Raw genomic sequence first — 17,233 nt, 5'->3', positions numbered from 1 at the left:
TCCCAGAGTCTGTGTATCCAATAGTGGGCATGCAACACCTGAGCCGCTCTGTAATACCTTTCCAGATCTGGAGCATTTAGTCCCCCCTCTGCATATGGTTTAATAAGAATATCCCACTTGACTCTCAGGTTTTTCCCCGCCCAGGCCAATAGTATCATTTGGGTTGTAATGTTTTGGAAAAATAATTTAGACAGTGCAATGTGAATATTAGCAAACAAAAACAGAAAGCGAGGTAATACAATCATTTTCATTATAGCGATGCAACCCAATAGGGACAACGGGAGCCTTATCCATTTGTCAATGGACTCTTTTAGTTTCTGAGTTGCGTGGCCGTAGTTTTCCTGAATTATTATGTCCGGGTCTGTATATACCTGTATCTCCAAATATCGCACTGCTTCCGTAGCCCATTCTATAGGGTAATCTGTGCAAACCTTAGTGGTTAACGGGGTAGGAGGGAACATTATTGATTTATTCCAATTAATCCTTAGACCGGAATGTTGTCCAAAAGGCGCCACTTTCTTTAACATTGGATGCAGATTTTGTTCTGGGTTACGTATATATAACAATGTGTCATCTGCATAGGCACCTATACCTAGGTTATACTGTGGGGATCGAATCCCTCTGTGGATGTGGTATTCCCACATGACGTTTAAACAAAATAGAATCCACTTAGAAAAGTGGTAGTGATCCCTAAAGTGATGGGGAGCACACAGTGTTGTTTAAATGCCACTCACACACCAACAGGCCCCTTGGTGTCATGCTTCATCATCGGGGCCTTCGCACCCCTCTACCGGATGCGGCGTGCTACGACTCACGGATACGTGGGAGTACTTGACAGTGAACTATGTGTAGGTGTGTGTTTTAGGGGAAGAAATGTGAGTAGTAAGGTGAGGTGAAAAAGTGGAGGTTTAAAAATTACCTGGCTCATAGGAGAAAATTATTTATTATGTCCTCGGCTGGTATTGTTAAAAAGTGCAAGGTGAGGTTGACAGATATACGTATTAGGGTATATCAACCTTTAAAAACGTCGACATGTTTCGGAGTACAACGACTCCTTCTTCAGGACGAGGATATGCACGTTATCCTCACCTTACTCACATGGATGTAGAATGTTAAAGTGTATTCTACCAAAAGTACAAACTAAGTGAAATGTACCTATCAATGTTGACAGTGGATAAGCTCTGTTGCGCCCAATTGGCGTTTGGAAGAACTTATAGTTCAAGGTTCTCTGACCTCATGAGTCTAAGCGTGGTATTGGGGGATTCCTTCCTCACTGCTCAGTAAAGGAACAGTTACTGCACGGTCTAATGGACTGCCTTCCCCTCAACGCTGCGCCGACATTTCGACATTTCGTCATTCTACATCCATGTGAGTAAGGTGAGGATAACGTGCATATCCTCGTCCTGAAGAAGGAGTCGTTGTACTCCGAAACATGTCGACTTACCAGGTCGCCATCAGCTATGTGTATCTGTATAATCACATTTTCTCCCCTGGGAGTTCGTGTGAGTTTGCCGATAGTCGCACTAGACCTTTCCCCTTCAGCATATATTCATGCGGTTGCATATTTACAGAGGTGCTTATCTTCTGTAGCTGCAAGCTCATTGTATTTGTTTATCTGCTCACATATCTGTGCTAGTACTTTGGGCCCCCACCCTCTTGTAGCTTCTTATCCAATATGCCCAAGTCCTTTTCTACCCTCTGCAGTTGTGTACGGATTGCCTTGAGGACCCCAGCATGCTTCGCTATTGTCATGCCCCTAATATAGATTTGAATGCCTCCTATATGGTGCACATCTTCGGTACACTACCATAGTTTGTGGCGAAGAATTTGTCTATTGTGTCCCCCAGCTCTTTACGAAACACTGGGTCTAGTAAGGAATATTGTGGTAATCGCCATGTACATTCCCTTCTCTGCAGGTCATCTAGGGCTATGCTGATCAAGACTGGGGAGTGATCTGAGAAATTGCATGCCATGTGGGAGCAATGGCTGACACTGGACATTATCACACATGAGGCAAACCAGTAATCTATTCTAGTGTGGGTGTTGTGCACTGTGGAGTAATGTGTGTAGCCTCTACTCGTGGGTGCTTTAGTTCTCCAGACATCCACTGGATCCTCTGATTCGGCTATTGCTGCTATTGTTTTAGCTGCTCTTGAGGGCCTTCTCATTGACCCTTTGAATTTATCTAGATCAAGGTCTTTCGTACAATTAAAATCCCAGCCCCATAATTGGTGCATTTGTGAGTATGGCGCAATTTTGGTGTGCAATGCATGGTATAATTGGGGGTCATCGTGATTTGGCCCATATACAACCACCAATAACATTTCAAAATTCTCTTTATAGCATCTTGGTATGACAAACCTACTGCCCTTATCAGTTTCTATTTTTTGCTGTCTTAGCCCAGACTTTCTACCCGTCCACACTAATACCCCTCTTGCTTGTGATGTAAACCCGGAACCTATACATGTACCTCTCATTCTTCTGGAGGTTAGCACATTTGTTCCCTGCGAAAGATGTGTTTCCTGAAGTACAGCCACATCTATGCTGTGTCGCTCTAAGTATGCAACTATTTTACAAATGTTTTATGGTCATTAAGACATCTGGCGTTCCAGGTCAGGAACTTAACCTGCTTACTGGGATAGGTGCTTTTAGGATCAGCCATTATCTACTTTTCTGTCCCAGTGGTTGACATGCACTTTTTGTAACTTTCCCTCTGAACTGCATTTGCACTTATAAGAATTACACATTTTTCTTCCTGACAAACTTTTTATCCAACTCGCCTCCCACGCCATAGCCGGTTCCCTTGGGCTTGGCAAAACATCAAATCGTTAACCCTTCCCCCGTTACCGAACATAACACCCATTGTGGATTACACTCAAGAGCGGTGAATGCCGTCAACCAGACATCTTCCTATGACCTGTTCCGCCCAGCTTCTCACACAGTCCAGTTTTACTGTAACTTATTTCCAGCTCCTGTGATCAGCCCTAGCAAGTATCCCTTCTGCTTCAGGCTTATTCTGTTTTCTTGCAGTAACATAATAACCATTGGTATATTCAGTTCGATAGTGTCCAGTGAAATACATTTCTTTTGTCTACCCCCCACATTATCATAAGTTTCTTTACATGTTATTAAGGTCTATTCCAGAGGCCGTGCTCTCTTACCACCTTACTCATTCAGAGTCCACTTGTGCGTCGCCAATACTTTCTGCCGTCTTCTGAGCTGTTTTCGTCAGTTGTTCCTTACTGAGCTTTTTAAGTTCCTGTTGCAGTGTCTGTGGATCATTAGATATTTTGGTCTTGCCGTCCGTGGTGACACGCAATCTGGCACGGTATAACATGGAATATTCTAAATGTAGTTCGCAAAGTTTCTATTTCATAGGCTCAAATTACCTCCGTGCCTCTTGAACCATTGGCGTGAAATCAGGAAACAAGGCAAGCTCAGAGCCTTCATATGTCAGGACACATAGCTCCCTTGCTTTCTGAAGGGCAGTATCCCTGTCGCGGTACTTCAGCGATCTTTCCACTACTGGTCTAGGTGGGGCTCCAGGTGGCGGTTTAGGGGACAGTGATCGGTGAGCGTGCTCCAACACAAATAATGTTGAAAATGTTTCACGGCCTAGTATGGTAACTAGCAATTTTTCTACAAACCACTCCATATTCCCGGCTCCCGTGGATTCAGGCAGGCCCAAAATGTGCACATTGTTGTGCCTTGAGCGCGCTTCTAAGTCTTCAGCCTTATCTCGCAGCGCTGTGATTGCCTTACCCATCTGTTTCTGCTCAGTTCCAGCCTCCGGCTGCACGTTATCTGCTTCTGACACACAGACCTCCACAATATCCAATCTTTCAGCATGTTTATCCACTCTCTCTGACATGCAGGCCATTCTGTATGCCAGAAAATCTATTTTCCCATCTATAGAAGTCAGGCTCTGTTGCATGGATGCCAGTATCTGCTTAAGGTCCTCACCTGGTACAATAGCTGCGTTCTCTTGTTCTGCAATAGGGGAGTCTGTGTCATCATCACGCATGCCTGTCGTTTTCTGCTTTTCGAAATTTAGTTTGGGTCGCCCCTTGTTCTTTTTCCCCCTATTGTGGGATCAGATGTTTGTGGCTGCTCTTGAAACACACACCGTTGACCTCAGCAGTGGGCCTCTGAGGCAGCGCTCCCGCCCGCTCAGCACTCGTGGCTCGCATACCCCTCAGTGCCCGCTATGACCGTTAAGTGCTAGGTCTTCTTACAAGGGAGGAGGGTCACACCCCTACCACAGCCAGGGCCCGCTCTGACACACAGCACGGTTCCGCTGAGACGTTCCCCAGCTCCTTTAAATGTCATTCTACCTGTGCAGGCCCACCAATTGCCCTTCAATGTCAGCACACCGCCGGTATGATGTACACCCGTCGCTTATTATCTCGGGATGCAGCTCAGCAGGCCGTGCAATCTGCATTTCATGGATACCCTCAATGTGCCTCAAGCGATGCCACCCCTGGGGCCTCCTTATTATTGTGACTTGTCGCGTTGCTCTCACAGGGCCCAATGCGACACACCCTGCGAATGCATTTTTACAAATCTGAGCATACTCTCTTGCGGGCAGACAGAATTACCGTTTCACTGTTATCTCGCTGCCTTAGCTGTTAGGTCCTCCCACTGGGGCCTTCGCGCCCTCGTCTAGAATTGGGGGATGGTGCCACAGTCCTACCAAAAGGCGCTCCGTTCCCGTGCTGCCCGACACTGTGCACCCTAGCCGGTTATGGGCCCGATGTAGGTCGCCAATTACCGGTCGGTAACGGCCGATTTCGGCCGTTACCGACCGGTATTTGGGATTTGACATGTAGGTAGGCTTAATTTACAGAATCGGTATATTTACCGATTCTGTAGAATACTGAATCTGTAAATTTACCGAATCGGTAAATACAGATGTAGGTGGCACTGAAAACAGTGCCACAGGCCATTACCGATTCGTTATTTACCATGTAATACTATTACATGGTAAATAACGAATTCCAGTGTACATGCACATCTGTGCATGTACACCTGTGCCATGTGGCACACAGACATGCCCTAAGGGCATGTCTGTGTGTCACATGGCACACAAGCCAGAAACAGGGGTGCAACAGGGTGTCAAAGTGACACCCTGTCCCCCTTGTAAAATCGGTAATTTTACCGATTCGGTAATTACCGAATCGGTATTTGCTATTGAATCCTATGGGCTTCAAGGCCCATAGGAATCAATGGCAAATACTGATTCGGTAATTACCGAATCGGTAATTACCAAATCTTACCAATTCGGTATTTTTACCGATTTTTTTCCTACATAGCAATTACCGATTAGTAAATACTGAATCGGTAAAATTCGGTAATTTGCTAATACCTACATCTAGCCCTATGTCCTTCAGGGCTCAGCGTGCAGACGATCTGTAGCGGTGGCCCCTGCAGGTTAGCACCACTCACCAGCTCCGCGCCCCGGGCTCACTTAGGGCCAGATGTAGGTAAATCCATTTTACCGATTCTTAAATACCGAATTTTACCGAATCGGTATTTAAAAATCGGAAAATGATATGTAGGTAAAAAATCTGTATAATTTGCCGATTCGGTAAAAGTCGGTATCGGATGATCGGTATTTACCGATCGGTATTTACCGATCGGTATGTACCGATCGGCATTTACCGATCGGCAAATACCGATCGGTAAATACCGATCGGTAAATACCGATCGGTATTACAAAAAAACGTGCAGCAAACAAAAGTGAAACTTAACACAACAGCCAATCAGGTGCAACCACCCTCCCCCTTCCTCCCAGGAAGTGCCTGCCCAGCCAGCTGCAACTCATTAGAAAGTTCTGGAGACAGGCAGAGCAGAGCACACAGAGAGAGGAGCAGGGAGAGAGTTGTTTGTGTTTAAAACCCAGGAATAATGGCAAGCAGCACTGAGAGCCAGAAGGCAGAGCGAAAGAGAAAAATTAAGTTCAGCTACACTGAGCTTCAAGTCCTAGTTGAGGAGGTGGTCAGGGTGCACACCCAACTATTTGGGAAGCTGTCCCTCACCCTGGCTGAGTCAGCTAAGCGAAAGCTGTGGCTGCACATAGTGGAAAGGGTAAATGCAGTGGGAGTCACCACCAGGAGCATGGAGGAGTTAAAGAAAAGATTTTATGACCTCAGGAGCCAAACCAAGAAGAAGCTTGCAGAGCAGCATAAACAGGCTGGTGTCACTGGAGGAGGCAGGAATCCAGCACCCCCCCTGACTGAGCTGGAGGAGTTGGTGGCGTCTACCATCGAGCGAGACAGTGTGGTGGGACTGGGAGCAGTGGACAGCTCAGCCCGAGCCAAATCAAAAGGTAAGATGCATGCGCAGCACAACACCCCATACCAAGCAGCAGCCCTTAAACCTCTGTGCACAGGCCAAGCCCAGTCCAGTACTGCTAGCACTATACAGGAGCAATGCATTATGGGAAATGTAGTCAGCTAATATTAGACCATGTATAACTGAACAGACATCAGCAAGGCAGTGAAAGTATTGCAGAATCATGAAAGTTAAATGTGTAAAGATTTATTTATAGTCACTGTGACACAGTAACAATCAATGTACATACGCTTATTTACACCTAGGGGCACCATCAGCCAGGCAAGGCACATCGACACCAGGGACTGCAGCAGCGAGGGAGGAGAGTGAGGAGGCAGGGCCAAGCCATGTGCAAGCATCGCAAGATGAGGAGGACACAAGTGGCATTGCACAGGAGGAGGAGACAGACCTCACCCCGACCTTCCACACTCCCCACACCTGTCACAATCACCTGCATTAGTATTCTCTCCGGAGACTTCCCCAGTAATGCAACAGGCTGCACCTGCAACACCACCAGCCAGGAGGCGACTCGTGGCCACACTGCCCTTGATGGAGGCAGCATTAGATCAGGCTGAGCAAACTCCACCTATGCCTCATGCTGCACTGCAGGCAAACACTCATCAAGACACCATGCACACACGTCGCCGCATGCCCAGCACTGCAGGAGGCACTGGAGAAGGCACTGTCTTCCGGGGGCTGGAGGGAAGCATGGTGCGCATCCAGCGCATGCAGGGCAGATCCATCCAGGCCTGCCACCGGCAATTCCGTGCCCTCAATCAAACTGTAGGAGAGATGGGGAAGGGCATTAATGATATAGCCAATAGCAACAGGGACATGGTAAAATCGAATGACAACCTAGCTGCTGGTATTACGTCTGCTATCACGCAGCTGTGCGATAAGATGGACCACATCGAGAACGCAAGGCGCAGGGACGCCCGCGCTACCAACAGGGCGCTGAATCGCCTTGCCACTGCCACTGCACAGCTATGCAGGAGAGGAAACAATATGCAGGAAAGCCTAACACAAAATACGGCAGAGGTCACAAGGGGCATAGCCAAAATAACCAGTGCCCTAGAGGCAATGATGATCACAAATGCTGCTCACAATGCTGCCCTGGATGTGGCTGAAGGAGAGGACAGTAGTAGCCGCAGCAGCTTGGGTAGTGCTGTGGTGCCTGCTCGTAGGAGCCGGAGGCGCGAAGCTGAGCCTTCAAGCCTGGAGGAAGGCAGTGGGGATAATCCCAGTGTGTCTGGGAAGCGGCAGAGAAAGTGACTCTCCAAGTTTGGGTGAAGTAACCCTGGACATGTTGTCCCCACCTTTGTACATTTTAATTTGTTGCACCTAAGTGCTGTAAGTTCGTGCCAACAGATAAATACTTTACTTCCATTCACAACCTGTCTGTGTGTCATTACTTACTCAGAAATAGTTGCTTGTTATTTCCTCACGCCTGTATCTCCCATCACTTGGTGTTGTGACTCCAGCAGGTTGTATGTCAGGCACGGCATTGTCGTCGTCATGATCCTCGTAGTCTGACAACTCCACCTCTGTACCCTTTCTCACAGCCAAGTTGTGCAACATGGCACAGGCAGCTATGATTTTGCAGCATGTTGTGGGGGTATACTGCCTTGCGCCTCCACTCTTGTGAAGGCATCTAAATCTGCTCTTCCAGATGCCAAATGTCCGTTCTACCACATTCCTTGTACTTTTGTGTGCCCGGTTATACCTCCTTTGGCTGGGTGTGGAGGGGTTGAGGTAGGGAGTGAGGATAAAAGAACGTAGGGCATATGCACTGTCTCCTAAAAGGGAAATGGGAATACATTACTCACATGCATACTTGTAAATCTCACTGCAATATGTGTGAATGCTGTCGCAGACTCTGTCTTACCTAGGAGGTATCCTTCGCCAAATTCCCCTGCTGACAGCCGTTCATAGATGCCGCTGTTCTGAAATATATAGGAGTCATGTGTACTTCCAGGGAATTTAGCTACAAGGTCTGTGATGACGTACTTTGCATCACAAATCACCTGGACGTTGATGGTGTGGCTTGACTTCCTATTGCGGTAAATGTATTCTGTGGCAGCAGGGGGACAAATGGGGATGTGTGTCCCATCAATGCATCCGATAATATGGGGAAATCTTGCCATCTGGTAGAAGTCTGATTTTGTTTGTACCAGTTCAGCATGGGTGGATGGAAATGAAATGTAATGCTCCATCCTGTGCAACATGGCGTCAAGGAATTTGTAAAAAAACCTTGAGAGGCTGCTCTGGGTCACCCCTCCCACCACAGCAACCACGCTCTGGTAGCTCCCAGACGCCAGCAGGTGGAGGCTGCACAGCACCTGTACATGTGTTGGAATTGCATGTGCCCTTGGGGTGGGGTGCTCCAACAGTGGTTTAAGGTCCCTGATGAGCTCCATGATGGTGTCTGGAGCCAACCTGTACCTTTGTAGTATCTCCTCCTCTGTCAGCATGAACAGGGTGACCCTCTGCCTGTAGACCTGCTCCTGTCTCAGCCATTCCCTCTCTCCTTCCTCCCGTAGCCGTCTTGCTATTACATAGAATGCCGCCATTGTGCAAACAGAATTGCATTTTGGGTCCTTTTTTATAGGCTGCATGAATTGCATTTTGGGTCCTTTTTTATAGGCTGCACCTGGTTACCACCTGATTTGAATCCATGGTAAATACCGACTCTTAAATACCGATTTTGAGGCAAAATCGGTATTTCTGAGCCTCCCTACATCTCAATGTTCAATTTTCCTATTCTTATTTACCGATCGGTAACATTACCGATCGGTAACATTACCGATCGGTAACATTACCGATCGGTAACATTACCGCTAGGTAAAATTCCGTTCTCGGTATTTTACTGATCGGTAAATTTACCGATCGGTAAATTTACCGATTCAGCCTATTTTTGGTCACCTACATACCGAACGCTCAATACCGGTCGGTAACGGCCGAAAATCGGTATTTTCGGCCGTTACCGACCGGTAACGGCCTACCTACATCTGGCCCTTAGTTCGGCCTCCCGGCACAGTACACACTCTCTCGCGGGTGGGTGGGCCCTCCGCTATCCTGCATAACTCTTAGCTTTTGTGCGCGCTGTGGCCCCATGATCACAAGGGGCCTCCTCTGTTGGGGGCAGGTGTACTTCGCTGCTACTCTTTTGTGCCTTCACCGATACCTCGGCTGCGGCCTCCCGTCCTCGCTCAGCAGCTCACTCGCAGGTCACAATTCTTCTCTGCTCTGCTCTTGGCCGAGTACGTTCTCCGGCTGCTCTTAGGTCCTGCCCCGTCTCAATCTTGGGAGGCGTTACCTTTTCCGACCGCGCAGCAACAGGCGATCGCTCATAGCTGATTATTAGCGTTTTTTAACTGGTGGTCTGAATCCTGTCAAATTAATCGGGCGGTCGTCGGAGCTCGTTTACTCCGGTGCCATCTTGGGTCTAGGCAAGCTCCGCCCTCCAGCAGATCTTATCTTTCAGACCCAAATCCGACTGCCAAGCCTTCCTTTTTTAACTCCGTTGTGAAAGTAGCAAACTACAACATTAGTGCAGTCCTCCTGAGCACCTCATATTAAAGAACATTTTTGTCCAAACTGAAGAATAGTTGTTGCAATATACGCCAAATCATATTCCTTATTCAGTATCAGCTGTCACTGCAAATTAAACAGTAGGACTTCTCAGAGCATAAAGAGTGTTGAATGCCCTTTAGACGGAGTGGGAGAGAGTAAATGTTACTGCTATTCACAAGACAGCTGGCATTAACATAGCATACTTTTTTTGACTCTGGAGTATTGTGAGGATGGAGTGCTACTGATTCAGGACCGTATTCTTTGGAAAGGTGTGCTTCAGCTGTGAATAGAGATAGAGAGTACCATATGCTATGAAAACATGGCCTGAGAATCTGCTCTATATTCAGAATCATTCCTTTGAAAACTTTCTCAAGGCATTGCAGGGCTAAAGTTCTAGTAATGGAGATAATTGTGTCCAGAATCTTTGTCTTAGATGTGGGTCTATCTAGCTGTTCAGTGGTACTTTTATCATTGAAGGGGGATTTTAGTAATGCCTTCTTGAGTTTACTGTGCTTGTGCACAGAGAAATATGCATACACATTGCCTTGTGAGAAGGCAGATTTAATGTCCGTCCCAAAAGGATTCCTCAATGAGAGTTCTAATGAGAATGAGGCTTCCATAGACCTTGAAGCCTGGATATCTGTGCCAAGTACACTGACTGAATAGCCTTTTCAGCAGAGAATTCACAAAGTGGCTTACATATGTAAGATCTCAAATGCAATTGTTTTCTAAAGGTTACATTTGAGGCTCTCTCATCGTTGGGACTGTACCTTAGCAAAATATTAACATGTCAGTTTGTATAGATTGTCTGTACCTAATGTATATCATCAAGGTACGTTGATGTGGAGTTAAGAACAACAAATCAATATTTATATATATACACTTATTTCCTGGATATTTGCAGCCAGATGCATCAAGCATCCATTTTGCGATTCCTTATTAGCGAAAAATAAGGATTCGCTAATAAGGAATAGCAAAATGCTATGCATGAAGAAATCGCTTACAAAATAGCGATTTCTTAGAATTCTTTAATTGCGACTCGCAAATTGCGAGTCGCAATTAAGGAATACATCCCCATTCATTCCTATGGGCCTAGAGGCCCATAGGAATGATTGGGAAGACAATCTCAATTTGCGAATCGCAATTAGCGATTCGCAAATTGAGATTGCGATTTCAAGGGTGCAGGGGTGTCCAAAGGACACCCTGTTGCACCCCTGAATGTGATCTGTACACATATGTTGCGCACACACATGGCATAGGGCATGTGTGTGCGCAACATGAAACTTTGAAAAATGCACTTCAGTGCATTTTTCAAAGTTTTTGCAAATTACCATGAAGTTGTACTTCGTAGTAATTTGCGTGCCCTATTAGCGAATTCGCTATTTTTGAAACTTTCATGCATTGCATTTAAGGAATCGCAATTTGAGATTCCTTAAATGCAAACAATCGCAATTTAGCAAATTCTCTATTTGCGATTTTTGCATTTGGGATGATGCATCCCAAATGCAAAAATACCGGTCGCAAAGGGGCAGATTCTGAGAATCTGCCCCTTTGCGACCGGTTTTTAGCTTGATGCATCTGGCTGTTGGTTCTCAATATTTAGGCTATGATATTAAGGTATCTCAATATTGCTTTCTCGATATTAAAAACGACCTCAGCACATGCAATGGCAAGCAAGTGATGCACTCATTTCCCCCACTCATGATCAACTAGCCATCGTAAAGGGTCACAGTAATGGTATCATTAAATTCTCTTGATACTCTTTCCCCATGAGATGAGATCTTGTAAAAATAACAATCTAGAGGCTGTATGGAAGATTTTACGAAGAGTAAATGGTATCTCTAAAGATAAAAGATTTTAATATAAAGATAGAACGTTGAATGCAGATGAAAAATGTCCTGATCTATATAATAAAGAACAAGAGTTTGCAATGCAATAGGTCTCGCATTTACGCGAGTTTGAGCTATTGACATTGTAAATGACAATGCTTTTTATTTTTTTGTTTTTAAAACATAAATAAAAGGCACTGTCATGTACAATGCCAATAGCTTAATCCTGTGTAAATTGAGACCTATTGCATTGCAAATGCTTGTTTTAGATTTCCTGATAGCATCACTGACCCAGTGACACTTGTTTTCTTACGACCAGAGACCGTTCTCATTTTTGTAGGGAAGTGCTTCCTGGTGTTGACTAGACCATCAAACATTGAAACATTTCATGACTTCATCTTCGGGACTCCCTGTAACCAGTATACTTAGGGCCCGATGTAGGTAATCCCAGATTACCAATTCTTAAATACCGAATCATACCGATTCGGTATTTAAGAACTGGCAATCGGGATTTAGGTAATTTTACCAATTTCATTTCCGAATCGGTATGATTCTGTAATTACCCAATCGGTATTTACCGATTCGGTAATTGCCATGCATTCCTATGGGCCTGTAGGCCCATAGGAATGAATGTCAATTACCGAATCGGTAAATACCGATTTGGTAGTTGGGGGAAACATTGAAGGGTGGCAGGGTGTCACTTTGACACCCTGTTGCACCCCTCAATTGTGCATGGGTGCACATGTTGCAGACATAAATGCCCTTAGGGCATGTATATCTACAACATGGCACTGTTTAAAAAGCAAAAAAATGCTTTTTAAGGGGTTTTCATTATTTACCACCAACTTCTAGTTGGTGATAAACAACGAATTCTTAGACCCCTGTAGCACTGATTGCAGTGCTACCTACATGTCAAAATACAGAATCGGTAATTTTACCGATTCGGTATTTTACAGAATCGGTAAAATTACAGATTCTGTATTTTTACATGCCCCTACATCTCCATCCTCAAATACCGGTCGGTAACGGCCGAAATCGGCCGTTACCGACCGGTATTTGGCGACCTACATCGGGCCCCTAGAACCTTGTCCAGTAAAACGTAGTTTTGCTTATTTTAAAGACAAAATCCTTTTTCCAGGCCAGGAAATAATCAATGGCAGTACTTATTCCCTTTGTGAAAAATAGGGCAATCATTAAAACATTTAGATCCGCGCCTGGGGCAGGGATAAGGCAGGCAAACCAGGTTGGCAGCAAATCCAAAATGTTGGCATGAGGGCCAAAATTCTACAAGTGACAACTGATGCATGTTTTCTAAGATGTAACTGCGTACAGCATTTCAAGGCATTGTTTCAGAACACTCCTGCATTGTTTTTTGTATTTTCATATATCGCAAACTCAGCCAAAGGGCGCTGGAACACTTTTCACGAGCACCAGTTATATTACTCAAGGTCACGTTCATTTTTTTAAGCACGGGGATATAAAAGGACGTGCCCAGAATTACCGGAATGTGAGCCGACGTCGGGACTCGAACCCGGTTCCCCAGTTACAAAGTCGGCAGCCCTTTTATCTATATTTATTACCTGTTTTGTGCTTAATGGTTTAAAGATGGCATGTCTTGCCACCGTCCAGGGTTTACTGTCTGCGAGCGTGCAGCAAGGCGGAAGGGACGCTGTGCGCAAGCAAAAGAGACGCCGTGCCCAAGCAAAATATCCAGTCCGGGTGGGCGGGGGCCAAAAGGAGACAGGGCGGGAACAAACAATCTTCACTCCAAATCAAAAGCGAGGGTTTAGCATAAAGTGTGACACAAGCCAATCAAAAGCATGGGCGGAGCTTCCACTCCACTTCCGAAATCAACTCGACGACAATAGATCTTGCAGAGCGGGCAGCGCATGTGCTGCAACGCTAGGCGAGACCTAAAAATGGATGTAAAGGCCAAATTAAATTAGTTTTTCCAATTGCTTCTCCACTGAGATAAAAAAAAAACGACTGTACTCCCGCACTACAATGCATCCTGTAATAATGAAGCAGCCAGCATCTTTAAACTGACAGTTGTACATTCTTTGTTGGTGAGGATGCTCCCTATTTAGTCACACAACTGACGTTTCCTTATTAATTGAAAATATTAACAAATGTTAATAAATGAGGGTTATCATTTATTTATTTTTTCTTCCAATTAAAGTCGCAACTTGTTTTAGATAGGCAACATTATATTATGTAAAATCTTTATTTTGTCTGTGCAGTTTCTCTTTGGAACAGGTGTTCCGGCATCTTACATAGCAGGGTTGAAATATTTATTCTTTATAACATTTATGAATATTTCATTATGTTGAACAACAGCAAGTAACCTGTTCTTTAACCCCAGACTGACAAAGGACAAAGCTGCAGCATGGCACACAATTTGTCAGTCCTACAGTATTTAGGGACGGGGTTTGGTTTCGAGAGAAGGCATTCACTGCAATTTAATATTTTCATGTTGTACAGGATATCGTCATGACTGTGCTCAAAGATGCCCTACTAACTAAAGCTGAGGCCTCAAAAGGTTTCCTGGTAGATGGGTTCCCCAGAGAAGTCGGCCAGGCTCAAGAGTTTGAAAGAATGGTAAGTACACTCACTTTCTCTGAGCTTACTCGATAGCTGTATATTGAATGAATATCTCTGGCACAATAACTGAAAATCACGGATACTCTTAGTAATTCTGGCCTGGGTTCACTTACCCTTCAGTTTTTTAATATAAAAGACGAATATAAAGTGGAGCCGGTCCTAGACGAGGAACTACCCAGTGCAGCGAGAAAACTTTATTATGGCACATTCCCGCTTAGGGTCTTCTCCTATAAATGGTCATCCAACAAGTCAGTAGAATGTCCGGCTTGTGGGGCCAAGGAAGAGACTGAGTCCCATGTTTTCTTCTTCTGCCCAAAGTATAAATCCCTACAGCAACGTTGGCTTGTCCAACTTTGCAGAAATATGGTGTTTAGATATCATAATGAGGCCCTCAGAATACTTAAACGTAACACCTCTACTCCTCTTGTGTTCTCTGTTTCTCGCTTCATCGATGCTATGTGGCGCAGGAGAAGATCCTTTTTATGAAAAATCTTTTTTTATATATGTTCACCTCCCAGATACCAATCAAGAATTGCAAACCTGTGTCCTATTTAAAAATTTTATATTTCTTAATTTTTTTAATTTTTACGTATTGAATGATAACTGTATTGTGTTCCTATTTTTGAGAGTTGTAAATATTAGTAATGATATTGATTGTATGTATGTATCTTTTATGGTCTACAACCGAAATAAAGATTATTTGACTTGACTTGACTTGTATATTGAATGAATATCTCTGGCACAATAACTGAAAACCTTTATGAGCCCCCTGTCATCTGTCAAACATCATACAATTACTCTCATCTTAATCCGCATTTGTTTGCGTTATCTACATCATAAACCGATGCATTCTTGGCCATTGGGTTTGGGGTGTCTTCACAGTTCATCATGGAACACAAGCGTCTGTGAGATAGCCCCTTTGCATCAAATGATTTGAACTTGAAAACTGAGGTGATTCTATAGTCACATTTGGCCAGTGTAGTCGTCTATATAGACAAAAACAGTGGGGTGCTGGTCAGGAGAGGAAAGGCAGTGCCTAATTAAAAAAACAACCTATATTATTGGGGTCTGAAGCTTTGCTTTGAAGCCTGCGGCCAAAACCATTGAATATCGACGTAGCGAATATCAAGGCTGCTTCACCTCATTACTCTTTAAGTGACCACAAGACTCTCCCTGCTGTTTCATCTCACTCTTGTGGGTTCTTTGTTATCCCTTATTTCTCCCTTGCTTATGTTTTTTCAATTTTTCATTTCTCCGCCTTTCATCCTTGTGTATTTTTCTCCCTCTTACTCTGGGTCAAAATCTGATGAAAAAAAATGAGTGTCAGTCCCAAAAAGAGAATGCTGATGGGCCCCACCTGCATCCACCGGCTCAAATTAAGCACTGAGGAGAAGCATGTCTTCTGGTCTAATTAGATTTGTTACTTGTTGAAAAAATATACGTTTTTATTTCAAAATACCTTTGCCACAATTTTTGATCTTTGTTGTGATGTATAATTTTTCCACCAATGCTATACCTCTTGCTTATTTAGATTGGCCATCCCAGCCTTGTGTTGGTGTTTGAATGTTCAGCAGAAACTATGGTGAAGCGCCTTGTTATACGAGGACAGACCAGTCACAGGTTCGATGACAACGAAGAGGCAATCAAAAGAAGAATGGAATCATACTTCAAGACAGACGAGCCCATCATTGATTTCTACAGCAGGAAAAAGCTAATTAGAAAGGTAAATTGTTAAGACATGCTCCACTGTGAGGAACCCAAAACTAGCTTGGAAACAGACCCTCAGTGTAGAGAGGAGGTGTCATCTCCAGCCTAAGCAGTTCCAATGGGGAAAGCCAGACAGCAATATATTCACATTCCCTGAGCTAAAACATCTAACACATGCTGATGAGGAATAACTACTGCTTCTAGAATTTGGTAAGATATTACAAATTCAGTGTTAACCACAAAATCCCAGTAGTGTAAGACGTGTGCTACTCTTATTGCTTATATTCCTTTTAGGGAATTGGGATCTAAAATAAAAGTGGTCATTCTCATTTGTGGGGCTTTTGAGGACTCTTATGATCATTAGAGCACAGAGATGAACATGAGACGAGCCAAGCTTCTCTTGTCCTTAGCCACATCCTGGACCCTCTGTACACTGTTAAGAATAGGAAAGCCGCTCGTGTCTTAGCCACAGCGCAGCCTTCTTGCCCTACTATGAAAGAGTCAAATTTCCTCCTAGCCTGAGCCACAGAGGTGCACTCAAGCCCTTTTGCAGAGATGAACAAGCTAAATGTCTACTATCATAAGGCACTGAGGACCACCTTTACCCATATTTGCCCATGTCTTCATTCTTAATGTGGCATTCTGCTTGCTATCACAACGGTCTAGAGCATAAGTGTGAAGTGTAGGTCCAGGAGGGAAAGAAACATACCCATTTTCAGGATGCCCACATACCATGTAAATGGGTTTTATTTAAAATCATTGTCTTTAAATGATGTGGTCATTCTGAAAATCTAATGTGAACCTGCCCCTCATTTACCTACATTGGAACCTCTAGTCTAGCTCCTGTCCACAGCTACTGAGTAAGTCTCTATGCTCACTCAGGGCAGGAAGAGTTAAGTTCTCCCACTCGTGAATCATTCAGGACACATAGTCTCACATGGGAAAGGAAGCTTCTCACCGAAGCCTCAAAGTGCAGTCTATTTTCCTGTGGAGTAAGAATCGGCAGGCTCCTCTCATCAGCATCTAAACAACATCCTTCCTTCACATGGGGAAAGGGTTATGCTCCTCTTGTACTCTGCATCAAAATGACCTAATGACTTAAAAACTGAGAAATCATAGAATGTCATCAGCTACAGAACACCATACCTACTCTACTTTAGTGAAAGGAAATGTTCAGCCATCTGCCCTCA

The 17,233-nt window shown here is 44.6% G+C and overlaps 1 protein-coding gene across 3 annotated transcripts in view; it reads left to right on the top strand.

Moving 5' to 3' along the window:
* LOC144827080 (adenylate kinase isoenzyme 1-like) overlaps nt 1-17,233 on the top strand; it is a 555,995-nt gene that overhangs the window by 347,267 nt on the left and 191,495 nt on the right. For all 3 annotated transcript variants that reach the window (XM_078685529.1, XM_078685535.1, XM_078685541.1), the window contains 2 exons: nt 14,217-14,333; nt 15,868-16,059. In XM_078685529.1, the coding sequence (XP_078541655.1) occupies nt 14,217-14,333; nt 15,868-16,059 (309 nt within the window). The remainder of the gene's footprint in view (nt 1-14,216; nt 14,334-15,867; nt 16,060-17,233) is intronic.

This window comes from Lissotriton helveticus, chromosome 1_1 (assembly GCF_964261635.1).
Source record: "Lissotriton helveticus chromosome 1_1, aLisHel1.1, whole genome shotgun sequence".
Lineage (NCBI taxonomy): Eukaryota > Metazoa > Chordata > Amphibia > Caudata > Salamandridae > Lissotriton > Lissotriton helveticus.
Note: the sequence above shows the minus strand (reverse complement) of the source record. Positions and strands in the feature narration are given on the sequence as shown.